Here is a 26,957-nt window from a genome sequence, read left to right on the forward strand (position 1 = left end):
ATGATATCTTTATCTCTCTTTGTCTGTGTCTCCAGCCTGAAGAGTTGACCAATGCATTGGAGATCAGTAACATAGTGTTCACCAGCCTCTTTTCTCTTGAGATGCTGTTGAAGGTTTTGGTATACGGGCCCTTTGGCTACATCAAGAACCCGTACAATATCTTCGATGGCATCATCGTGGTCATCAGGTGAGTTGTAGAGCAGCTTTCTAACAACAGATTTTTTTCAGAAAACCCTGAAACCCTACTTGCTCTCTGTTTCTGCTTTTAAAATAATACCGCTGGAAACACATAACTTGAAGGCCCTTTGTATACCCATGGTGGTTATACTACAAGTAAAACATAGTGCTATAATGGACCCTGAGAAAAATCAGCAACATCAGAGCATAAAGGTACACTCACATTAACTTTCCATCCAACAAACTGCACCCTAACGGAACCCTGATATCACCATTCCGATGTGGGTAGTAAATACAGTAATCTAAAACGATTGTCTCTGAGAGCGATGCTTCAGTTTGTAGTCTGGTAGTGCAGTACTGTCGGCAACAGAGTGATGCCACACCACCAGAATAATTGCATCTCTATTTCCAAAAAGGGTCTTACCGTTGCTATTTTAGCATGGTAAAAGTGAAGGGAGTATTTGTTACTAGTTTCATGTCGATCAGCCAAATACAGCAAGCAAAGGAGCACTTCTGCTTGCTGTCAGGAGGTTACCATCATGATTTATAATACTTTAATTCCAATATTGAACAATTCATTGTGGTAAACTGTGGTACACCACCATTTATAAAAAATGATCTTTTATTATATATTTGTTATCCATTAATAACTCATAATTGGTTGATTTCCAACATTGTGTAATTAACTATAAATGGTGTACAGTTTTAATCATGGATGCCTGACATGTTAGTGTTACTATTGAAAGATGTTATGACATGACCTAAGGAACAACAAAGTTTGTTAAGTGTGGCATTATTCAAATTATTACATTTAAAGCTGCACTAGTCATTAGTGACAATGGGTCAAATGACATTGTGTAGTGTGAAATGTGTCACTAATAGTGATGAACCCACAGAGATTTATCACCAGACTCTGAGGTTTACCCTCAGCTCTACAGTGTTTTAGCGTCCTTCAGCTCCTTGCTTTCGTTTTACAACCTACAACTTTAAGGTTTTGGTTCACTTTCACCACTCCCATCAACTTCCTTTCCTTATATTTCTGCAAATCTCACTTGTATTTATGCGTGTGTGTCTTCTCAGTGTGTGGGAGATTGCGGGCCAGCAGAATGGCGGTTTGTCGGTGCTGAGGACCTTCCGGCTGATGCGGGTGCTGAAGCTGGTGCGTTTCATGCCGGCCCTGCAGAGGCAGCTGGTGGTGCTGATGAAGACCATGGACAATGTGGCCACCTTCTGCATGCTGCTCATGCTCTTTATTTTCATCTTCAGGTAGGCAGAGGGACGATGAGTGACCTCACATCCTGTCTTATAAAATGTGTGAACTGTCTGTTTCTTGTGCTGAGGGAGGAACCACATCAAAGAAAGTAAAAGAAATAGAAAACGGAGGAGTTAAACGAAAGGGAATTTGACCAGTGACAATGAAGCAAATTCTGTAGATGGAATTGAAAGCACAAAGGTGTGGAATGAAAGTAAATCGCTAGATAATTACATGGTAAGTTCTGCATGAGAGGCAAGGAGCAGTGAGAAGCAGAGATCAGTACAGACATGTGGCAGGACGAATTAGATCAGTCGATGGGATGACAAGACTAAGTGATTCCCTCCTTTCGTCAGCATTCCTTTTTTTCTGCCTGGTTAAGCAGTGCGGCTGGGCTCAACAAAATCCGAGTTATAGAGGTTACAGAGGTTCCCTGTACTTGCCTGATACACACACACACACACACACACACACACACACACACACACACACACACACACACACACACACATACACGTCTGTGCAAAGAGGAGATAATACTCTCACAAGTTATGATGGAATAAATTATTTATGGGTGGGGATTTGAAACCCTCACTGATGTATATCTATGCAGTAGGACTGTCAGCTTGTGTTCACCAGAAAGACTTTATTGGTTCTTTCAAAAATGGCTAATTTACCTTAAACTTTTCCAAATTTTATTTTTCCCTGTGGTCGTTACGTAACTTGGCTATATGCACTCATGTCTGTGTGTTTTACTTACATAAAAATGTAAAACGATAGTTAAATAATATATCACACCAGTGATGTATTTTAAATTTTCTATTGGGAGTATGAAAGTGTAGCTGCATTATTTTATGTTGTTAATATTGCCTGTGTGGAGTGGTTGAGTAGAATTTTTAAAAAGGAGCTGTGAGAGATTGGATATTGGGTTGGGGAAGAGGTCCAGGAATCATTCTACAGTTGTGGTAACAGCATGGTGTAGTACAGTCATCTGTATCATCAGTCTTCATCAGTCATTTTGGAGGCTGTAATTTGCGGTGCTGTTGAATTGTATCGTGTTATACTGACAAGTGTTTCTTTTGTTCTGTCCGTCCCATTTATATCAGCGAGGGTAGGATACGTAAAAGAAACACCTTTCTGTGTAATGCAATACAACGGCATCACAAACTAGAGCCTGAAATGAAATAGCATTTGTTAGTATTCGTTTTTTTTTGCCAGACTGTTGTATCAGACTGCGTTAGTTAGCTGTGAGCTAACTGACTGACTGTCTAACATGCTCATCAAAGCACCGAACAGCTACGGGTTCCAGTTAAGGGGTTATGGTGTATCTTGTTATTCCTGTTTTTCCAGAGTTTCCAGAGACTGGCTCTCATGTAAACAGTGTTTTAGCAGCAAAATGAATGTGTATGAAAGTAAATATATCAGTTTCATTTTACCCTGTTATTACGGGTGCATGCGTGTGTGTGTTTGTGCTGTTTCATTTTAGCAGACTGTTAGGCTATGTGTGGAAGCATTTACATGTCAAATACACACACACACACACACACACACACACACACACACACACACACACACACACACACACACACACACACACACACACACAAACAAACACACAGAGAGTTCCAAGGACCTTGTATATGCACAGATAAACAGGCTTTGATTTGAGTGAAGAGTTGCCAAGTTGACACAGAAGAGGCCTGTTCATTAATCCCTTGACTCCAGTTGAGCTTCACTGTCTGTGTTTCTGAATAAAAGACAGACTGCAGTGCAGACTGACTGCTGGTTCATAATAATAACACCCCCGATTAGTTGTCTTATTTGGCGTAGCTCTCCAGTATGTCTTTCTTTCTTTCTTTCTTATTCCTTTAATTTCCAAAGTAGTGGAAATAACTGTCAATTAGATGAAATTTTATCTTTGTTTCCACAGCCAGTGATCTTTATTTGTCTGAGTGAGAGCTTTAAAAAAAAAAAAAATACATAAGGTGTACTGTATGTCATTGCCTTGGTCTGTGACGCTCTCCATGGTGCTGAACTTAATCTGGCACAGGCACTCCACTTCCACTCTGTTTGTTGGTGCATTGTGGGCTGACTGTTTATGAACCAATGACTGTTTATTACCTCACTGACAGAACTCCATATAAAGGTCATAAAAGTGTTGAGTGAACACTTCTATACCTTTGTCCTTTCCTATGATGATCCTCTATGCAGTAAGCACCATTAATGCTCAGTATATTCTGCCACAGCTGTTTTTGCAATTATAACCAGAATGGTACAGTCAAAACAACAAGTCTTCTCAGCAAATAATTTCTGTTTATTTGTACTGTATCTAATGGGTTGGCCTAATGTAAACATTTATCCCTCTTCATCCTGTTTGTTTTCTCCTGTCCCTCCCTCCTCCTGTGTCAGTATCCTGGGGATGCATCTGTTTGGTTGTAAGTTTGGGTCGGAGAAGGATGAAGACACTCTGCCAGACAGGAAGAACTTTGACTCTCTTCTCTGGGCTATAGTGACTGTCTTCCAGGTGAGCATGAACCCCTGTCTCCCCTTCTCTTTCTCTGATAAATATTTAGATTTCACTGTGGCCAATTTAGCTGTAGCTTCACAGCCTGTTGAGTTTAATGAAGAAAAATTTGGCAGCAGGATGACCCTAAAGGTATGCGAGTTCATCCACCATCTGGTAGCTGACTGAACCTGTCCCCATTCAGAGGCTGAAAAGACAGTCTCCTCCACAATAAATAAAATATATCAAATCAAATATTCCTCTTCACTCTCCTAGCCCCTCTCACCCTCCCCTCCTGATCTTTATCTACTCCCCTCATTTTTATTCCACTCATCTAATTTCCATTTCCAAGTATCTTACATAGGTTAAGTGGGCTTGTCTCTTGCCTCATGTCACCTTGGATTAGTGACTCTAAGGCCCTCTTTGGGGTGAAACCATTCATCCATTATCTCTGCATAAAATACTATATGGTATTTATAACCCTTTAAATAGTAACTATTTATTATTCAGTTAAAAATCTGATCAGAAAGTATGTAAAGTTTCAGCATGTCTCTCTGTGCAGAACATTGTACTGACATGTCTGTGATCATCGTGTTACCAAGGGAGAGTTTAATGTATCTTCACTGATTCAACCTACAGTCATGAAAGCTTTTACATTTTAGTGTTTGCATGTTTTCAAATGAAAAACTGGTGGAACACAGAATTTGTTGTATTTTAATTTTTTTGGCAGCGAAATAAAAGAGAATACTCACTGGTAGATATCACAGAATTGAGTAACTTTGGAAGAGTTTGGAGGGTAGTGTTTTTTTTCACCTTTCTAAAACCAAAGACAGAAAAAAAAGCAAAAGTGTAAAAATAGATTGAACAGTGTATTATCTGCTCAAAACTTAGAGTCCAGTTTAATGTTAGCACTTCTCTCCTGCTTTTTGTTAGATTTGGAGAAGTTTAAACTTCCCTCTCGTAACGATAAAGTGAAACATACTGTCTGAAAATACAGACAAGTATGCAAGCTAAGCAGGCAAACAAGGTTATGTTAGGTTGAAATAACAGTGAACTTACAGTATATTGTCCCTTATCATACTTACAATATAAGGACAAACTAGCTCTACACTGCATTACAAGAACAATGCTGTTTCTTTGTTTCCAGGTCTTCTACTTTGACCATTAACTGCTGGATACTAACTTTTTGCCTGGCACATGCTGCTTTGGTGCCAGTTTTTTAGCATGAGATCATTTATAGTATATAACCATCAAGTCCATATCTAAGACCCTTCTACAAGATGCTCATTTTAAGACATCTCTCAATGGAAAGACATGACTTACAATGGAAACACTAAAATGTCAGCCAAGAACAGCATTTTCAACAAAATTAGTTAGCTTAATTAGAGAGCTAACTACAGCTGATCAAATCTGCCAGCGACAGGTGTCATTTCAGCGACAAAATCGAGGGCCATTTCTCTAGAAATGAGAAGCCTGCTTTTGTCTACGTCTGTTTAAAATCAAGGACCCACTGATTCAGAAATTATCAAGAATGTTGAGTGGTAAATTTTTCCACCATTATCATTGTAAACTGCATATGTACCTTGCAAGAATGGAAATCTTGACTGGAATATTAAGGGGGGCAGGACTAGTCAATTATCAGACAAATGCTCCTACAAAATTTGTTCAACAACGATATGCTTTTTCGCATTAATACTTTTTCTTCTCTCTCCAGATCCTAACCCAGGAGGACTGGAACAAGGTGTTATATAACGGCATGGACTCCACATCTCATGTAGCTGCCCTCTACTTCATTACACTCATGACCTTTGGAAACTACGTACTCTTCAACTTGCTGGTGGCCATTTTGGTCGAGGGTTTCCAGGCGGAGGTATAAAGTTGCTGGTCACACGTGCACAAAACGGACACATATGTAGCGTACAAAAACCATAGAAACATTTCAAACAAAATAGCTCAATAATTTTATTGAAATATTTTGTTTGAAATTCAGTTAAAATCTTTTTTTTTTTTTCCTAAACGCATGTGAAAGACGTGCCATGGGGGGGGGATTGTTTATCTTCTTTTAAATGTAGGTCAACTTGTACCAATCTTGCACATCTGGCTTGCTTCCAGGCCTTAACACAAATGATTTCAATATAGGGCGAAAGTGCTGCAGAAAGTACTCTGCCCTGCTAGCTTTTAGAAAAATTAGGTTTTGAGGGACTGAAACAAGAGGCTAAATTACTCAATGGTGTACTTATTTTTCAGTGCAGGCTCACACAACACTACTGGATGGATGTTCACACACACATACATAACAAAGTCATGAACACTGTGGTACTAAACCTACAACTTTTCTTGCACTCTCTGCAGTGGGTTATGTGAGGACACGAGATCACACCAGTTGCAGCGTTTCATTTTCCTCTCCTCTTCATCTCGCTGTCAGCCTCTTCTCCTCCCACTCTTCCCCACTATCTCAGCAGTCATCCTCATTATTGTTCTGCTTATTTGCCAGTGCAGACATGCCATATAGCGCATCGTACAAAAACTACGTCTGCTCAACTAGACTGTGCATCAACCCCCATCTCCTGTTTCATCAGTCTCATGTTCAGATACCTTCTTTTCATGCTGAAGTTGAAGTATGCAGGGCTTTATTTGAGACAGCTATAGCAACTGAGAGAAAGAAATAGTTGGTGTGGTGAGATGGGGAGAATAAATCACATGAGTATTCAGTCTTTTTCTGAATGTTTTTGTGTCTCCCCCTCTCTTTCTTTAAGGGGTGACAGCACTTCTGCTTTGATCTCTGATGCTCTTTGGCTCTTTGCCTGAAAGGAGGGAGAATAGAGGAGGGGTGACAGAAAGAGAGGTTGACAGCCTCATAAAATATGGATTAATTGGAATGGGCTTCTCGTGCTATTGCTCATATCTTCTGTACAAATATCAAATGCATGTGGTGAATGGAATCAAATGCAGGACTGGAAACATTGACCCAAGCTGCTTAAGAGGAAGGGTTTACAGTGAGGCCAAGAGTGTAAGAGATGCTTAAAATCATTGTGTGAATTCATTTTTTTTCTTTTTGTTTGCACTTCTTTACTTACTTTGTCAAAATTGTAATTAGCAAAAAGTAGAATTTTTCTGTGTTGATAGCACCCCACTAAATTAGTCTTCTATGGGAGGGTATGAATTTTTGGTACCAAATGACAATATCAATACTGTAATTTGATTGGTGCAATATCTGTATTGAAGAGAACTAAAGATATTATGTAATATCACTTAAATTCCAACAGCCAGAAAGGGCAGTCAACCATCTGGAGGGTTGACGTTGTTAGCTATTCCTTCGCCCCATCTGTGATTTGAGCACTCTCATTGCTATTCCCTACATTACTCCAAGTGATGATTCAAAACATACGGAGTGCCAAAGTTACAGGAGTACCATTTGCTGAGAGTCTGGTCATTTGCCGTCACCACAACTGGGATGAAGAGAGACAACTAATGCTAGCTAGAACCCCTTGTTTCTATTGATGAGGGTCAATCAGAGCACTCGGTGTGCAGTGAGTGCGAGTGACTCAGCAGGTTTTAAAATAACATGAACAAAAAGAAACACCTAGTTGCAAATTAGGCTAACTAGCTTCTCCTTTACCAGTGGATTACAAATTTAAAGTGGTTATAATCAATATTCTTATATTAACAATGGATCACATGGCTACTTGTATATTACAGGGGCCGCTCATAGTGACAAACCCATTGAGAATTATCGCCTGAGACTGGAGTTCCACTCATCTCTATTGAGCTTTTAGGCATTTTTCAGTTAATTGATTTGGTTTTCAAGCCTGCACCTTTACTGTTTTAGTTCTCCCTTATCCATCCTGTAGCATCATTTTAGCTCTAAAATCTAAAAATAAGCTCTAAAAACCCATTTCAAGCTACCTGTCCAGCAGCCAAATGGCAGACACAGTTAGCTACTAGCTGGTGAACACAATGAAGCATTTAGCAGCTAAAGAGATGGTAGTAAAGACCAAAAACAGAGCTAGGAGATAAGTGAATATTAAACTTACATTCATCAGGTGGCCAGAAACATGACTTGGAACAAATGCTAATCTTGTTCTTTTTCTGTTGGATGTGTAAATAGGCATGGTTTGCTTGGTTAAGTAGCAAGTTTGCTACATCCACTCAAAAGTGGATAATATGTTGGTTGTTTCTGCTAACCCCAAGTCAGCAAAAAAATAGTTATTGCAAGTTTACAGCACAGTAGGTCATCCCAAATCTTATTGACCGCTTACAGTGCTTACGATTGATAGCTAATGCCATGCGGGCATAATAGCTTTAGTATCATTATAGTTTGTATTTCCATATACAAAAATTGAGAGGAATTCAGATTTCAGTTTCAATGTTTTTGCTGTCTTGACATCTTTAAGTTTTACTTCTGTTGAGAGCTATGGGAGGAAGAAATCTTCCAAAACACATACATACACACACTCTCATACGCACTCACAACCAAATGTGGAAACCCCTAAGGTCTTTTAGCTTTTGTTCTCCCCCTCTGTTCTCCTGTATCATCACAGAGCTCTCGGCTTAATTCTACCTCTCCTTTTTCAACTTTACATCCCTTTTCTGCAAAGTTTATTTTTAGTTGGCCAAACTTTCTCTGCGTCAGGGTTGCTAGGTAACGGTTGCTTGAATGACGTGAGCCAAGCCAGGACAGATCTATGGCTGTGGAGCCAAGGAACACACACACATGGCCATGCACACAAAGACTATTACTTTTAATGTCCATCTGCCCCATACCCTATTTCTTCTTGTTCTCTCCTATTATCCATCTCTTTCTCTTACTGGGTCTCCTTGTCTGGTTGTGACAGTGTGTCCATGTGACAGAATCCAATATCCACTGCATAGAGTGCAACCAGACCAGTCTCTTTCTTTATGGAGAGAAAACACACAAAAAGTTTTTCATTCTTTTTTATCAGAACTCTCAATGTGACAATAAACATTTTTTTCACACATATGCAAACGTACACAGTTCATGTCGAAGCACTCACACACACTTGATATGTTAGCTCCAGAGGAATGCTTCCATGCTGAGCACAATATGTCCTGAATGATGCATAGCTGTTCTTCAGTGTCATTAAATTTATATGTCAAGATCATTTTCATCTCTGAATGCAATTCTTACAACGTATCAGTGGACCAACTGGAGGGTAAAACATGGCTGTGTTAGTCTTTGCTGTCCTGACTTTTCATGCTTGCAACTAATTCAAGTTGCTGAGGTACACATGTGCAGCACTGCACACTGTGATCCAGGACAGTTGCTTTGATATGTTCTGTCGCATGGAAGAGTCCAAATGTTACAACAGGCTGAACCTCCTTTAACTTTCTCCTTCTGCTCTTGTCTACTGCTGTGGTTCCACCTCTCACTTCTGTGCCTCTTTTCCTGTTCGTGCCACCCTCTCCTGTCCGGCTGCACCTTTCACTTCTACTATAGGAAGTGTCCAAGCGGGAGGACTTGCATGCCCAGCTGAGCCTAATTCAGCTGCCTGTAGAGTCAGGGGTATGTACAGCACTGCAGCTCTGCCTTCCCTCCCTCCATCTAATTGACTAACCACCCTCCCCCATCATCCCCTCTGCCCTCCCTCACCACCTGTTCTCCTCACCCTCCCAATAGAGGCTTTGTGGGGATGTGACAGATCTCTCAGTGCCTACAGCTTGGAGGTTCATTGCAGAAGTACTTTTCATTAATGCTTATGCTTGCTTCTTGGTATCATATTTGCTGAGTTAACTGGCTAGCTTGATAATTTATAGATAGAATACTGTGCATAATAACATGTAACTCCAAGCTATTGCTTGAGACTAGTGCCTTAAATGGCTACTCCACCCAAATTGCAAATATAATCTACTGTATTTTCTAACTTCTCCCCAGTGGTATCGAGCCGTGCAGGTATACAGTAGTTTCAGTTTTATCCACAGACATTTTGAGATTTTCGCTGTTGTCAACCCAATTCAATAGAATACTGAAATGGGAAGTAAAATCCCAGTTCACTGTCTCTATAGACAGTATCAAGTGACTTTCTGGAGTTTTTCCAAGGCCTGAATGGACATTAAACTCTCCTGGGTAAATCACTAGTAGAAAAGATAAGAAACTCTTTTAGAAAATATCTGCTTCTTTGATAAGAAGGCAACGTTACAAGTCTCTGTACGTAAAAATGTACGTAGAGAATTCAGGTACAGCTCCCAAGCTGCTTTTTAGTAAGAAATATTTAATTACTGGGCATAACATTTTGTTGCGTGAGCCCTAATAGCAGAGTAAAGCCATTAGTGTAGCCTTTGTAGAAACCTGATAATACACTCATCGATTTAAATCAGCCCTGCTTTGGATACAAATTTGGATGAATCAGGAAATATAGTGCAGTCTTCTCCATAGGCCGAGTCTCATGGGAATCAAAACATAGTCAAATTTGAGGTTAAGTTCGAGTAGGATAAGTTTTGGTAATTTGAGTGAACTGGCACTTAAAAATTAGCTCTTGTGGAAATCGTGTTAACCAGATACAATAGGGATATTAAACTGTGACTGGTTTTATCACTAGGAAACAATCAGTCTCTTATAAAGCATGTTGTCGAAAACAGAAGACTTCCAACATGGCTGCCAGAAAATGTGTAACATCGTCTAAAAGTCCTCTAACCTGCTTCTTGCATGCTGCCCTTCCTGCTGAGACTAACCAGGGCACTGAGTGACTGCTAGGAGAGACAATAGAGGGCACTTGCAACACTTTGCTGTGTGTGTTTTCTTTCTGTGCTTGTGCTCTTTAAAAGCAGACTCCACATCAAACCTCAGATTGAATGCTCACCTGCCAACAGCCCTGCACCACTCTCTTTTTTTCTTTCCAGCGTAAAGGTAAAAACGCCACACCGAGGCTGCCTAAAATCTCCTTCTCTCAATCTCTGTTGTATCTGGCGGATGGATAGAAATGAAGTGAAGGAGAGAGGGGGAGAAGGGGGGGGGGCAGCTTTTTGGGAAGCTCAGGCACAGCCAGATAAATCCAGCTGGGCTACAGGATGAGAGTTAATAGAGAGAATGGCGGAGATCGACACTGTTTGCATGACTCAGGCTCTTAAGGCAAGGCCAGTACACTCTATGAAATGAGGCCTTTGAAAAATAGATGACTGTAATACTTGTCCTTATGTCCTCTAATTTAACCCTGTGTAATGGTATCAAGAACTGATCCAGGACTTTTCCAATGGGAAAAATGTTCCAAATCATTCCGCGCTTTTATTTATCTGGTTGAAAGACAGTGGGCCACTGGCAGCCTGATTTCGAAGTGGGGATTTTGAGTCGAGTCTAATGGTTTGTCTAATGGTTAAACCTGGTATTATAGTTTTATTCTCCTATACTGTCTCTTATACCCATTTCAACACTGTATATTTTGTATACAGTGTATATAATAGCCCACTATGGAATTCTAAGGCTGCCATAGTAGGATGAAATCATTTAATCAAATACAAACTTGATTAAAATCAATTCTCAACTTATTTCCAAGTTTAGGGTGCACATTATCAGTCATTTTAAAAATGAAAATGAAAAGTAAATTAATCATTAAATTTCATTATCATTATGAAAGTGTTATGCTAATTTTGGTGGTAACCATATACTTTTTAGCTAGTGGTGTGGCTCTATGGATGACAGTGTTGGTCGGTCCACCTCTTTCTTCAAGACTGAAATATCTCAGCAACTAACAATTACTTTTCACGTAGTACCACCATGAGATTGACTTTTGGTTTTCAGTGAAATATCTCTACAAATGTTGGATGGATTTATCGAAATTTGGCAGACATTTATGTCCGCATAAGCATTAATTGTGATAACTTATTTGGTTCTTTTACTTTTCATCCAGCGCCATCATTAGGTTAAATTTTTAACTTGTCCAATACTTTGTTTTATGACCAAATACCTGCAAAACTGATGGCATTCCCATCAACCTCAGCTATACTTTTGTTTTCATTGCTAATTAGCAAACTTTAGCATGCTAACACACTGAAATGGATGGTGAATATGGTAAACTTTACACCTGCTAAACATCAGCATGTTGGCATTGCCATTGAGAGCATGTTAGCAGGCTGATGTTAGCATTTAGCATTCATTCAAAGCACAGCTGTGCCTAAGTACAGCCTCACAGGGCTCCTAGCATTGGCTGTAGAGTCTTAGTCTTGATCCCTTTCATTTTCATTAGAAATGGTTTAAATTAAGGACATATTTCTAATTCATATTTAAAAATCTACTTTGTGATTTAATTTTCAAGGTGAGGAGGCAGATTGCCTGTTTGAAAAAGAAAAAACCTCATTATGTCAGTGTTATGTTTTGTACACTTGAAATAATTTGTGAGTTTTCATTTTTATTTTGGTTGGCTATTCTATTAAAAAAACTATCTTGATATGTGAAAAAGAAAAAATTGGTTTTTAAAATTCAAATTAAATGTTGTTATGTGTAAACAGATGAAAAATAAAAAGTATGTTTTGATTTAATTGTTTGATTTAAATATTGTCAGCCCTGGACTTCCACAGATACCTATATTATTTTGGTGTTAGTTTAGAGGTTTGCTGCTATAGCACAGGTATCCAATCCAATTCCGGTCTGACATGTAGCTGTGGTAGGATACAATTTTGGTGGACACACATGCGCATACACACAGACAATTATCTCCCTTCCTTCTGTCAACAGCCACCCCCAGTCTCCCATTTACATCCTTTCTAAAGCAATGTAATTGAGTTTCTCCTGTGCGCTTCTGGTGTCTATTATTGTCTGGCTATCAGCAGAAGGCCTGGTCTGGCCCATCTCCTGCTCCCACCACCATGCCCAAATTGGGGTTGCAGAGTGTAAACAAGCTATCCAAACAACCCAGCTATTTCAGGATCAGGGATTTCCCTCGAGTCCAGCGTCCCCTCTGCTTCAAAGCTATTATCTCCACCTTTCCTTTCTCCAGTGAAACCTCCATTGTCTAATGCTTTAATGCTAGGTGAGAACACTACTCACCAATCTTGGCTGAATTCTCCCGAAACCAACAGTATAAGCGACACCAACATACTGAAAGCACACAGTCAGAAGTATAATCCTGTTAACATCTCTTTCCTTTCCCAAAATAGTATTACAACCAAAAAATGCAGACTTCTTTGGTGATTGTTCCTCCTACCAGTCTTATTTAATTTCTTCTCCTCCTGAGAGAAAATTAAAATAAAAAACAAAATATCCTTTCTTTTTTGTTGTTGTTGAAACTGTAGTTGGAACTGGATCTTTTTTAAGGCTTTGTTTTCTGTGAGCCAAATTACAAATTAATGATTGCCTGTGTAGCTGTAGGAAAGGGTGAAAAAGAGAAAAGAAGGCCACAGAGAAGATGATACAGAAAGACAAGGCAGAGAGAAAAGAGAAAGTGATAGAGGACAGCGACAAAGAGTAAAAGAAGGAGATTTAGCAGATCAAAATCAGGCCTGTGCTGGATTAACATCTCCCTTCCAGTCTGATGTAGTTATACCAACCTTAGCTCATCACCTCAGCAGCCATTTGTCTGTGGGTTTCTAAAATGCATTAAGCACCCCCTGACAATCAAGGGATTGGGGCTGAGCAGATCTCCAGTCAGCTTGCTATTTTGACACGATCGATCAGAATTGTACAGTTTAAACTACTCTGTCAGTATTGAACTGTTAGTGCCACCTGTATATACTGTATATCAAAGGTTTATACTATTGCTGCACATAGATTCAACCAGACTGGAGAAGACTGCAATAGTTTAGACTGCTTACTGACAACAGCCTTTGACTGGTCTCCGAACTCACCAGGAACTCCAGTCCCTTCCGTTATTTTCGTCCAGTCTCACTCATTTTTAATTTTGTCTCTGTAGGTTTATGAAATAATGCCAGATTGAAGCCCCTGGATGAAACACAGATCTTTAAATCAAGCTGAGACATTGACTTTGCACCGCTTTGCACCGTTCGACATGTTCCTTATATGTTCCTTGTGTGAATAGGCCTTAGCATAGAGAATAGGAGCACCCAATTAGGAGGACACATGGATGATGATAATGTCTACCTTTCCATCACCTGTTGTTCTCAGTGCTGTTCTCGTAAACTGACAAAGCCAGCTTTTTTGAGCCAGCTGTTTTGTCTGTCTACCTTCAGAAAGGAAAAATGAGGGTAAGATTGTCCCAAGGGTCTTCACATGGTCCTGTCAGGTCTGGTCCTTATACTTATACTGCAAGGCCCTCACAACAAAGCCCCTGGCCTAGCTTTGATTTTTCTATGAGTCCACACACACCCCATCACACTGACCTTCACACTGACCGAAGGCTACTGCAGATACAAGCTCCTAACCAACCGCTGCCCAGCAGGAACCAAACCCAAGACCAAATACACAACTACTGTCCTCCCCCCCCCCCCCCCCCTACCTGATAAGAGAGAAAGAGGGAGAAGAGATAAGGTTGAGCACCCACAATGCTTAGTGCTGATGCTCCACTGGGTTTGTCCTATCACAGCAGTCCTTTCTGATTGATTGCGTGTGGGTTGATGAGCCCTATGGGAGAGGGGCTCTTGCTGTGGTTAAAACATTTTTTTTTAAATCTATGTCTGGTGAAAAATTGTTGTGGGTAAGGGCTGTGTGTCTGTGTGATGGTGGATGTGTGAACATTTTTCAGTGGTATAATTTAATGTGCTAACACATTTCTAAAGCATAGCTAAAGAAAAGTTAGCCCCAATTCTTCAGTCCTACAACAACAGTCAGTACTACTGCTACTCCTACTACACCTTTCAAAACTAAAGTTATAAAGTGCTTTACACAAGGCGTGAAATAAAAAACTCAACAAACTATGAAATCAAATATCACATCTAATCAAATCAATTGGATTTTACAATAACATCAATAACACCAATTCCAGTAATATGAGATGAAGGAAATAAAAACACAATTCATAAAAAAAAAAAAAAAAACTAAAGTAAAACCCAGATAAGTTCTCTGATAAAGATGTGATTAAAAAGATGTCACTGACTCAACCTGCATTATTTCTTAGAGCGGGTGATTTCAGAGCCTCTGGGCTCTGACTGGTAATGCTCTGTCCCCTCTGGTTTTAAGACAAGACTCTGGAACAGATAAAAGTCCTCTGCCCAAAGATTTCAAGCTATAGAATGCTACTAAGAGATATCAAAATATCAAGGAGAAAGTCCAGGAAGTGCCTTAAAAGTAATCGTTAAAATCTTAAAATCAATTTTAAAATATACTGGGAGCCAATGTAAGGAGGCTTATACAGGTTTGATGTCGTCACAACTCTTGGCTGTGGTTAAAGGCCTGGCAGCTGAGTTTTGTGTAGTCTGAAGTTAGCCAGTTTTTGAGTTTTGATGACATAAATGCAGAGGTTGTTGCAAAGGTCAAAGAATGAGTAGATAAAAGTTAAAATTGATTTTATTTATGGAATATATATAAGAGGATGAAACTTGATGGTATAAGCTTTGTGGTATGTTGCTCAAGACTTAAATTGCTATTGGACAAAACACAGATCCATGATCCATTTCAATAGGAAACTGGTACATGGTCAGAATTTGTTATTGATGGGCAACGACCTAGTAACCAAGGTTTCTGTTTTACTTGAGTAAAGTTGAAGGAAATTTTTTTACATCCAGTTTTTAGATCAATTAGTTGATCCTGTACAGATCTCACCATAAAAGATCAGTGATAAAAGATGAAACGTCTGCAAATGATGTGCCCCAGGGGAGGCATGTCAAAACAAAATAAAAGAGTCTCAAAACTGACCTTTGAGTCACACCATATTTTATGTAAGAAAATGAAGACACATAGTTGTTAAAACTTCTGCTATTATTAAACTACTACTGCTACACTGCTACCGCTATTCTAGATATTCAAATTGTTTCTTGCAGCCCTAATTTTAATTGTAGCACTTGGAAAATCAAGCACAAAGAAATAGGTGTGGCAGACAGTCAACAATTTCACAGAAAAAATCCTTGCTATTTATGCTTCATACCCCATTACTGGAAGTATCTACGTACCCCCAGGTGCCTCATGTTTCCTGCTGTGAGCCAAGAATTTGACATAGAATGAGTCACTTTGATTAATAAGTCGATGCAGGAGCCTGATGAGCACCATAACTATGGCAGCCTCCAAGCAGCACTTGAGTTGATTGGCCTGCTAGTTCATTAGCATCCGCTCTCCTTACCTAATTTTCCCCTACTTCACAGGTCAGGGGAAATCAGCCTGGGACATACAAATAGTGCCCTTAAGTGCGAGGGAAATATGCAAATTGGTGCCTCAAAGATAGCCATACCCAACATGCCTCCAGTAAACAAATACAATATGCATTATATCCAGACTCACTTTGTCTTTCTCTAACATTCAAGCGAATTATCAAGAAAGAAATTTATTAGTTCAAAAAGAGGTGCTTGGTGATTAGGTCCTAAGGATTTTCTGCACAAAGTTTATTCAGTTTGCTACCACAGAGATCTGACTAACGGGGTCAGCATTTTATTAATCCAGCATCCACCTGACACCCAAGCGCATATTTAGGGAGTCTGCAGCATCTGACATAGCACACCAAATACAAGCAGGAACTCTGAGGTTCACTGAAGTAGGTTTGTAAGTGGACGGCAGCATGAAACAGAGACTATATGAGAGTAATTAAGAGCTTGTGAAAATCTTTGAAAGATAGAAATGAGGAGTAGAAAGATATTTAAATGTGAGATCATGAGAAAGACTCATTTGACATAACTGTCTGGAACATTGATAGAAAGGAAAATGAAGCATTAAGAGTTCTGCTGTTCTGACAAAAGTCAAATTGGGTTGCTGATTTACAGATTGCCCTATGCCACCAGGAAATTCGTTTGGAGTGTGTTGTGTGGTTGTGTGTAAGTGTGAAAATGGTAAACCACACTGAACCACACTGAAGCTGTTAAGTAGCTGTTTATGGGTCATGGCGAGTAAATAGAATTGCCATGCAGCCTATGTGTTTCTGTTCAACAAAGTCTAGTCAATATATTGGCCATGTTCTGCCTGAGAAGTACCTTGCTGCTTTTTACTGACTGTGTTTCAGTGTGGTTTCTCAATGAACCTTCTCACTCTCCTTGCATGGCAACACTTGACATATCTGATCTTTTTCTCCCTCTCTCTGTATCCTCTGACCGTTGAACTCTGGGATCAGGGAGATCATATTCCTCACCTACCTGCTTACAGAGAAAGGTTGCCTCTAGTGACTGATCCTAGGTCAGGCTTAAACCATGTCTGACGTATTTGAAGGAATACAGCTGAGCAGGGATCTGTTTTTAGAGGCAACTTCTACCCAACTGCTCTCTGTTTACTCTACTTAGAAACAGATTTTTTTACAGGTGTTTTCTTCTAACACTGTGTGTGTTTGTGTGTCAAGGGTGATGCTTCTAAATCTGGTTCGGAGATCAATTCCTTCACACGAAGTATGGAGGATGTTGACGGCAGTAAGAGGGATTTATCAGCCTCTGCAGGTGAGGCATGCACACACACCATTTGTATACACACACAACACATATCGCATGCCTGCACTGCTTTATTTTATTGATGCTATAAGAGGAATGCAAAAGACTGACCCCAATCCTTAGTGATTTTCAGAGTCTCTATTACAAACACTTGGCAAAACTTGCACCATCTGTGTTTTCACAGTTAACTGCTGGCATTTCCCCCCCTTAATCTTTGTTAGATCCCTGCAGATTACACACCGTGTAGTGTTTCTCTTAGAGTGTATGTAAAAGTTTTTGATACAGCAGCAAGTTAGGGCATTGGCATTTAAAGTACACCCTGTGCAAACATTCCCCCACCTGTTCTATGTCTTCAGTTTCCTGGTCTCAGTCTTTTCCCCACTGGTTTCCGACCACACTCAGTGGGCACGTGCCTGGCCGTCTCCCTGCACAGCATCAAACCAGTACAGCAGGCTCATCCATAATTCCTCATACGCCAGTTCCCATCCCTCCTAATTACTCTTTGCGCAGACTGAAAAGCCCAATGGAAACACTACTGTATGGAGTACTCCCAGACGTATGGTATCATGTCCCCTTCAGCCCCTTCAGATGCTCTGTATAAAACTGCTTACATAGCTGGAAGAGCCTAGTGTACATCCTCTAGGCCTTGGATAAAGGTTTAAAGACGGCAGAATTAACGTTATTAAAGTTGCATTCCCCTCCGCATGTCATTTATTTGTGTTGCTGCCAAATATAATATTCTCTTCCACGCATTCGGGAGGTTAATGCCTTGCTGAAATATTCATGTTACTCAGTAACAGAGGCACCCATTTGTAAGTATGCTCTGCTGCGTTACGGAGGGTTTACTCAGCATGACACTCCTCCCCATGCACCACCTCTTCCTGCTCATCCTCCTGTTTTTATTCAATTTACTGCTTTAATTTTCCTCTGTGATGTTTTTTTAATCAACTTTTTTTTCCTGTCCATTTCATCTCTCACCTGTGTTGTTTTCTTTTCAACACCGCCCTCTTTAATCCATTCATCCCATGCATTTTCTCCTCCTATTCTTTACGCTCAACCCTGATCATCTTTAATCTTCTCTAACTCTCATCCCCTTTGATCTTACCTACTCCTAACCCACAACATTTTATTTTCTTCATCCCCCTTTCCTTACTAGTAGTGCCTGTAAATGGTCATGTGGACCTGAAGACCAGCCTGACTCCACCTCTAATTACTCACACGGCTGCCACCCCCATGCCTGTACCCAAGCTGCCTGTCGGAGGTGACCCCCTCGTGGGCTACGAATCCCGTCAAGGCAGCAATGTCTCCGTAGATCCAGCCTGCTATGACAAATCACCGGTTAGTGCATTTATTATTATTCTCCCGTACACCAAAAGCATGTGGCAGTTCTCCAGTGTAATACGCCTGTTCCAGGATGTCACAAGGCCAGCATTAATACATGTGTAAGGGGATAAGTGCAACCTGGCATTCCACTGAGTGTGTCTCTGAATTCATTGTATGTGTCTTGCTGATGTGTGGAGGTCATAATGATTGATGATGATGATTAATGTGGTGTGCCAGTCTGAAACCCTACTTACTGCTGTCTCTGCCGCTCTTTTTTTGACAAACTGATTGTCGGGATAAAGATCTGAGAAAATAATCCCATTTCTCTACATCTGCTCCTGTCTGTCTGTGTGAATCTCAATTCAATCCAGCTCACGTCAAGCCGAGGCAATACAAATCAGCTTGGTTATATGCATGAAAGAACATTTCCTGAGTACTAAGACACAAAATCAACACTTCTAACGCGCAGTTCCTCTTGTAATTATTTTTCTCTCTCCTGGTTTGTATCACTCTGTCCTCCATTTGCCATCTTCCTAATCCAGACCAGTGCCCGCAGCTCTTCTCCCTATGCTCCATGGAGCTCCGGCAGCGGCCGGACCAGCCGACGATCCAGCTGGAACAGCTTGGGTCGTGCCCCATCACTCAAACGCCAGAAGCGGCAGTCTGGGGAGCGACGCTCGCTCCTCTCTGGGGAGGGCGGCTCCAGCTCGGACGATGGGGAGGGTGGCGGAGAAGGAGGAGGTGGGTTGATGGAGGACGATAACACCTCCCTGGCCAGGACAGACTCCATGTCGCAGTCACAGAGAGGTCCCAGACATCGGAGGATGGAGTCAGTGGAGACACGGAGCTCCATGGATTTGCCACCTGATGCTCTGCTACAGGTAGACCCCCTGCACCATCCATCAGTTTACATTATGTACCACTGGGCCAGATCAGGAAACTTCATTGCTGGGATGCTTGATGTCAATTTTCTTTACTGATGTGCCATAGAGAACCACGTGTATGCAGGTTTTTCTTACAACCAAAGATTACAGCAGATTTTACGAAGTAAATACTCTCTCTGGCTGAAGGAATCAGTAAATAAACCGGCTCTCATCCTTGGCTGGAATGTAAATCTGTATTCACTCCGTTCTCAGTGACACACGAAGGGAGAACCCTTCTATATGGCAAAAAGGGAAATGGCTTTATGGCACAAAATGTCTTTTGTCATAATGTGGCACTACCAACATTATTGTCTTTGCAAAGCCAAAGAAAATAAGGAAACAAACATAGTTTATAAAGTGTATACCAAATGTATAAACTAAGTGTGAGACTTAGATAATGAGATAATGACACAATACAATTTACATTCATTCATGTATAGTACTGCGTGGGTTGACAGGGCACTATTTCCTTTCTCCTTTTTCCCTGCATAGGTACCCTACCTGTACCGCTCAGCCAGTATGCACAGCTCCAGACCACCCTCACTGGGCCACCTACAGCCCACAGAGCACAGCGACTGCAATGGAAAGGGCTCTCTACCAGTGCTTGGTCCAACACACGTCTCACTGGAGGACAACACTGAAGACGAAAATGCAGAGGAGGAGCCCAACCTAGTCAGTCTCTGTGCATGTGTAGACCTGTGCACGTTTGCTTGTTCTTCTACAATGCATATTATTTATCTTTATAGGAGAGATAAAACTGAGGAGCCTCAAGAGTGAAATAAAAACAAATATTCACAAACAATTTTAAACAAAGACGATACGGACTTTCCTACGTTTGTTAAATACATTAAAAGATTATCTGTATACAAATTAAGCTTACTATACATTGATGTTTACCAGTATTGATACCTGTAACATCTGTATCTTTTCTTATTTTTCTCTGTGGGTTCTATTGCTGATGCAAAAGAGGTGGGGAAAGAGGGGAGCTCAGTCTTTGACCCCTCTCTAAATGAAATTCCAAAGATAATAAATTTTATTCCACAGTTTATGGGCATTTGTATAATAATTGAAAAGATCTATAATCTCCGCTGCAATATAAGCTATACTCATTAGCATGTTGCATTAGGCTGAAGCATGTCTTTGTATTTGTCTGCAGGTGCCTTTTTTAACGAACCTTGTTTTATCCATATGTGTGAATAAAACAGTGTTGTAACTAACAAATTCAGCAACTTCTAACTGCAGAGAATCATTGCAACAGGCAACATGGACTTATGAATAATGAATATACTGTCCACTTCTTACTCCCTGCAGGGTCGCTTTGCCAGATTGGTCCGCTGGCTGGAGAAGAAGCAGCCAGAGTGGTGTCGAAAGAGAGACACTTGGTCACTCTACCTCTTCCCTCCAGAGTCCAGGTAGTATTCACACCTCCGCTCATCTCCATGACGCTACATTTTTTTTCCTTGTTCTCAGTTTTGCAGTTTCTTTTTCTGCAATATGAGCATCGTTACATATTCATGTAGGTTCTGGGTACACAGCACCCGGAGAGTTTGTTCTTTCTTCCTCCTTTGTCAGTTAAGCTAAATTAAGCTGTATTTTAAATTAAATGAAATATTCAAAATAGGCAGCTACACCGCACTTTTTAAATGATAGTGTTTGTTAGTGTGTATGGGGCAGACTGAGCGATCTTCTTGACAAGAAAAGGATTCTTAAACATTGCATTTGACTGACATCACATAATGCTAACTGTAATGGCAAAGTGTTTTTCACCACAATGTGAGCGCAGCATTTTTTTTTCGTCCCTTCCTATATCAGCTTCTATTCTCTCCCACATTCTCACTTCAGAAGTCTCCTTTATCTGCACATTTCTGCCATGTCAGGGGTGAGTAAGCAGGAGCAGAGGGAGGAAGGGAGTTTCTCCTACCGAGTACTGCGTGTTATCTCAGCCACGTGCTGAATCCATCACTAACCACCCTCCTTCGCCCCCGCTTACTTCACTCCTCTTCCCCTTCTGGGGCTTTGATTCGTGTGTCTCTGCTGTCTGTTTGGGGGATGTGGCTGTGAAGGCAACACCAAGCAAAATGCTGGGCCCTAGCCTGCTGCCACGGCACCGCAACATGCTATTTAAACATTTATTGTTAGCGGCCACCAGTGTCCTGGCATTTCCATTCCAACTGAGTGGATGTTTGAAATGCAATGGCTCTCAGATTCAGCATAAAGTAACCTCCTTCATTAGACTTATTTTTACTAATGACTTGGCAGCACCAAAGAAAGTAATAAAGACTAAGTGAAATTAAAAATAATTTTTGCTAAGAAAGCGGTGTATATACCCTTAAAATGTGTTTTGACTTACGTACTTATTTGGTCAAATTTTGTAATTAGTCTGATGATGTTGATGTTGATAATTGATTAGTGCATTATCTGTGAGAGTGGACACAGGCAGTTAACCAACTGAGGGCCATTAGCTAAAAACCATCTGTGGTGTCAATGCTCTGTAGAACGTTGTGATTTGAAACAAGGTTTAATGCATCGAGTGTCGAGGTTACACAACGCGGAGACGCTTTTTTGATAAAAATGTCCAAAAACAGTTTTATAATAAAGTCTATATTCCACAAAAATTGGGGCTAATTCACAATTCAGTTCAACTTTAAAGGCAGAATTATACAGAGGCAGCCAACATCAATGGCAGTATGAATCATTTCTCTGTTGATTTCCATTAAAGCCGTACAGTCCATTCGTGGATTTAAGCCCTTTCAAAAGTTCTTGATGGTTCTCCTTTCTGCTGGCCATATTATATAATTGGGAAAAGGTTAATAGGATAAGCTCCCTGTAGTCTGTTATTGTCTGAGTGTTAAGAAACTGAAAGAGTTTGGCTTGGACCAGGCTTCTAGCTGGCTTTCAGTCACAGCGGGCTACAAGGTTTGGACGTCGCTGAGAGTGACACCGAGGATACAGGCTCCGCTTGGCGCCGATTCTGGCCTTGAACGACGACGGACGATCGTCAGTGCTCACAGTCACACCAAGAGACAGCAGCGTAGCAGGAGGCTGGAGTCCAGCGGCATTTACGTGGACCCGAGTTCACCTCAACCTGCCTTAGTGCTCAGTGTTGTTATTGCTGCTACTGATGATTACTGCAGGGGAATTTTTTAAAGAGTGGCGGAGTGGGCCGGCTTTGAAGGCATACTGTGATCCAGTCAATGAGATCCGATGTGTTCGCCACAAGAATAGTGTTCTATCAACATGGGGACCAGTTCTTTTGCAGGGCTCGCTGAGGGTTGTGCATGTGATCCCCTGTACAGTACATGACTAGATTATGTGGAACTCGACTGAAGTTAGAGCAGCAGATAGAGATAGTTAGAGATAAGAATAGAACACAGACAGCAGGGAGAACATTTCAGTATTATAGTAAAGAATGAATGTAATGATCTGTGGCATTTTTATGTCCAAACTTTCTGTGTTGCTACTTTCGAAGTGATATAAAAGTAAATTAGTCCATAGTCGAAGAAAATATTAACTGTTCTCTGCGTCTGTCAGCTCTTGGAAAGCAGGAAGTGATGCAGTTTGTGTCTGTGGTTCGTTGGGAATGCACAGAAGAAGAACTGAGTAATTTGCATGAGCGGCTCTCATCTTTTCTAGTCATTCTGCTCAAAGAGGTCACGCCTGAGCTGCACCACCACCAGAAACTCTTCGGCAGAAGATCCAAACAAACACTTCACACTGCTGCCTGCAGCACTGAAGTGGCAGGCGGTTTTCGGGAAGTGAAGTGTAAAAACACCATAGAGATGTTCAAAGATGAAGAGTTGGTTGACTTTGTTAAAATCAGCAAACAAAATTGGAAAAAAAAACTGAGGAGGTCAGTAAATATCATCAGAGGGGAAAACTTGAAAACACTTGTCAGAATCTTTTTATGTAAATATCCATGCATCAAGATGTCAGTGATGTTTTTTCAAATCCCATGTCTCCTACAGAGAGGGGTATTTTTGCTTTTTGCTTCAGCGTTTTGGTTACAGAGTTTTTTCCTGAGGTTTGAGTGTGAGTGTTTGTCTCAAGGGCCATTTGAACTTGACATTAAAGTTACCAAGTTACCAGCCAGACACTGGCCCTCGAAACCGCGGAGGAGGGGCTGTCGCCGGAGGTGTGTGTTCGCCATGTGTCCTCCCTCCCTCTCTGCCTGCTTGAGGAAAACACATGAATTCTTTAGAATGACGGCTCTGGCGTGCAGATATCAAAGAGGAATGAACTCCTACAGTCTGTATACTGTATGAATAACAATCACCACAGTCAGATGACAAACACACACACATATGCACTCAGACTGAGGAAGCGTTGACACAGTGGTGTCTGTATTGCCAAATAAAGCCGAAAATCCAGATCAGAGCCTCACAATATTGTCTCCCGCTGTACACTTAGACCGATATGAGCCATCAAAGCAGATTTGATGCACGGTTTAATCCCTTCCACAGGCAAACATAACAAGCATTCCCTCTTTCTTTCTCTCTGTTGTCACGAGCTAAAAGCCTGGGAACCTTTTCATGTTGGGTAATGAAAGTCAGGCATAATTAATGACTCCTAATTCTACAGCAGTTCATTACAGAGTTACTGTATGTGAGACAAGCTCTCTCAAACTGGCACAGTGTGTTTCAGTAAATGTCCTTGTACAGTGCATGATATTGTTTTAGGTTTTATACAACACACCTGGACTGAGCTGCAGTCTGGATAGACATTTGTGTATGCTTGAGTATTTCCATTTCAGGCTACTTTAAGAATTTCCATACAAAATCTATGATGAGTTTATAAATTGAGATTCAGATTCGGCACTTGGGATTCTATATTAAACTATCCCACAGTACATAAAACAGGTAATATTAGCTCCACCTCAACCAGCTACAACAGTAAAAGATGAATCACATCAATGCATTAGTACTAATAATCCACTAATGTAATATATATCATGGTATATCACTAAAAGGTGGCATTTTTCGACATTACAACTACTTTCATTTTACTTGTACATTACATTTTACTTTTGGTAAAACACGGAAGAATCCAAATTTTATCAACATGCAAATATTGCTCATTTCATAAGTTTCAAAGCTGGACAAAAGATGTGTCCTACTTCACTATAAATTCCATCCTCAGTGTCCGTTTACATTAAAGTTTCGCACATAGCTGGCTTCCAAAATAGTTGGGACAAAATCACGCACATTCGTAAGCAACTTAAACTGAGATTTACAGTGAGCACAGAGAAACGTTCCTCCTTCAGCAGATGAATGTGCAAACACTCTACAAGTGTCAAACTCTGCTCATATGTCATTCTGCACAATTAAGCTCAAACATCAAAGAGAAGTAACAACAGGAAAAACACAATTTGAGCGGAGGACGACTTTGAGTAAAGGATCTGACTACTTACCACCACTACTTATAAATATACACACACCAGAGGTATTTATATTATGTCAATCTCCTCGTCTCCTTTTGGAGAGGCTTCTCCCTCTGGCTCCTCACTGTCATCGTTGCCAGACTGTTCCTGTTGACACAGTTTAATGATGCATCTCAGTGTGTTTGCTTCCTATTTGCAGTTGTGTGTGCCCAATTAGATAGCTACAACTGTTTAAACCATAGCTCACTCACTATAGCCCACCACACCCGTGAAGCTTGTGGGTTATAGAACGACAGCAAGGGCAGGGACGGTTGTCCAGTCTGTCTTTTAGACAGCACTTCCTCCCAGGCTTGGTGCCATTTTATGGGAACACGTGTTTTGTATGAAGAGGTACTGCCTTAAAGACTAAAGTCAGGGAACAAAAGTCTCCTGTTTGTAATCACTACAGATTAAAGACATGATTACCTGCAAATTTACTCGGCAAGATGTGCACTGAGATGTATCTGTGGTTATTTTTAGGCAGTTATACAGGAAATGCCTCCACCCAGACGTGGGCAGATGCCATATACCTGTGCACATGCCCCACGAAACCTCTGGTTATAAGTATAAAGCATTAATCTGAGGAATTTTTCCTTTTATCATACAAAACACACACTTGTCAGTACACTTGCTTCTTTTAGTCGCATACCATATGTCAAGTCAATTTCCAGTGTCATTAATATTTTACATTTCTGTGTATTTTTTGTCAGGTTTCGGGTCCTGTGCAATAAAATCATCACCCACAAGATTTTTGACCACGTCGTGTTGGTGATCATCTTCCTCAACTGCATCACCATTGCCATGGAGAGGCCGGACATCAACCCTTCCAGTGCTGTGAGTCTCAAGCACAATCACTATTCTCTCTGTAAAGTCAGAGTCTGTAAAAATGTACGACTTCAGCGTGATGCCTTCACAATCTTTAATGACAAACAGAGAAAAGAACACAGGAAGAAAGTGAGAGGAAGGAAAGACAGGCTGAAAGACAGTTAGACAGGCAAAGAAACATACCCCCATACATACATATATTTAGACACAGAACTTCCTGAGATGTCTGTGTAGAATAGAGAAACTTGCTGCCAGCTCAAAAAAGTCCAAGCAGAAATCGAGAAAAAAGGGAGAAAGTACCTGTCAGCATGTCCAACCTTGATGCGTCTTCAGAAACACACTCGCACAAAAACAGAATTACTATTGTAGGTCGCTCTCCGCAGAGAAATGAAGTGGAACATTGTGTAAGCAGGGCACCACTCCTGTTTGACTGTGAGCCAGTAGGTTTGGGTAATTTGTGCTATACCCCTGTATCTACTGCACTGCATCATCAACACCATCACCTCCTTAGCTAATGCACCATCACTTCAGATAGAAGAGGGCTGGCTGGATGCCTTGCGAGAACACACACACACACACACACACATATATATCTAGCTCTTGTCCTTTCCTACTTCCAGCAATAGCACGAGAACACAGCCCAGCCGCTCCGTGCATAAATACAATAATCATCACTGTTTGATTTTTTTTCTTTTCTCTGAGCGAGGAGTTCCGTGGATGGGCCTAATTTTCGGTTCGGTCTCGCTGGAAAGCTCCGTTCTGCTTGTTTTGCAACCGAAACACGGAGGAGACAGTGCCGTTGTAATTGATTCAATTATCTGTGGGCCAACTTACGTGGCTAATGTCCAGGAAAGGAGATGTTTAACAAATAGAGGCCGCCCCACAGGACACCCTGTCTCATCAGGGCAGGGAGATCACACACACACACACACACACACACACACATACAGTTAGGATGATTTCTCCTCTCACCTCTGCGCACACACACAGGCACACGCACGCACACACGCACACACACATACAAACACACACACGTATGTAAATACAACACAAGAAAAAGCCCAAAATCCACCA

General features: G+C 40.9%; 1 protein-coding gene across 1 annotated transcript in view; it reads left to right on the forward strand.

The window, feature by feature from the left end:
- cacna1g (calcium channel, voltage-dependent, T type, alpha 1G subunit) overlaps positions 1-26,957 on the forward strand; it is a 254,326-nt gene that overhangs the window by 158,707 nt on the left and 68,662 nt on the right. Inside the window, 10 exon segments of the mRNA XM_040135842.1 lie at positions 36-187; positions 1,258-1,443; positions 3,839-3,953; positions 5,647-5,802; positions 17,312-17,405; positions 18,553-18,734; positions 19,262-19,600; positions 20,135-20,314; positions 20,954-21,054; positions 25,769-25,892. Coding sequence (XP_039991776.1) covers positions 36-187; positions 1,258-1,443; positions 3,839-3,953; positions 5,647-5,802; positions 17,312-17,405; positions 18,553-18,734; positions 19,262-19,600; positions 20,135-20,314; positions 20,954-21,054; positions 25,769-25,892 — 1,629 coding nt within the window.

Source organism: Xiphias gladius, chromosome 9 (genome assembly GCF_016859285.1).
Source record: "Xiphias gladius isolate SHS-SW01 ecotype Sanya breed wild chromosome 9, ASM1685928v1, whole genome shotgun sequence".
Taxonomy (NCBI): domain Eukaryota; kingdom Metazoa; phylum Chordata; class Actinopteri; order Istiophoriformes; family Xiphiidae; genus Xiphias; species Xiphias gladius.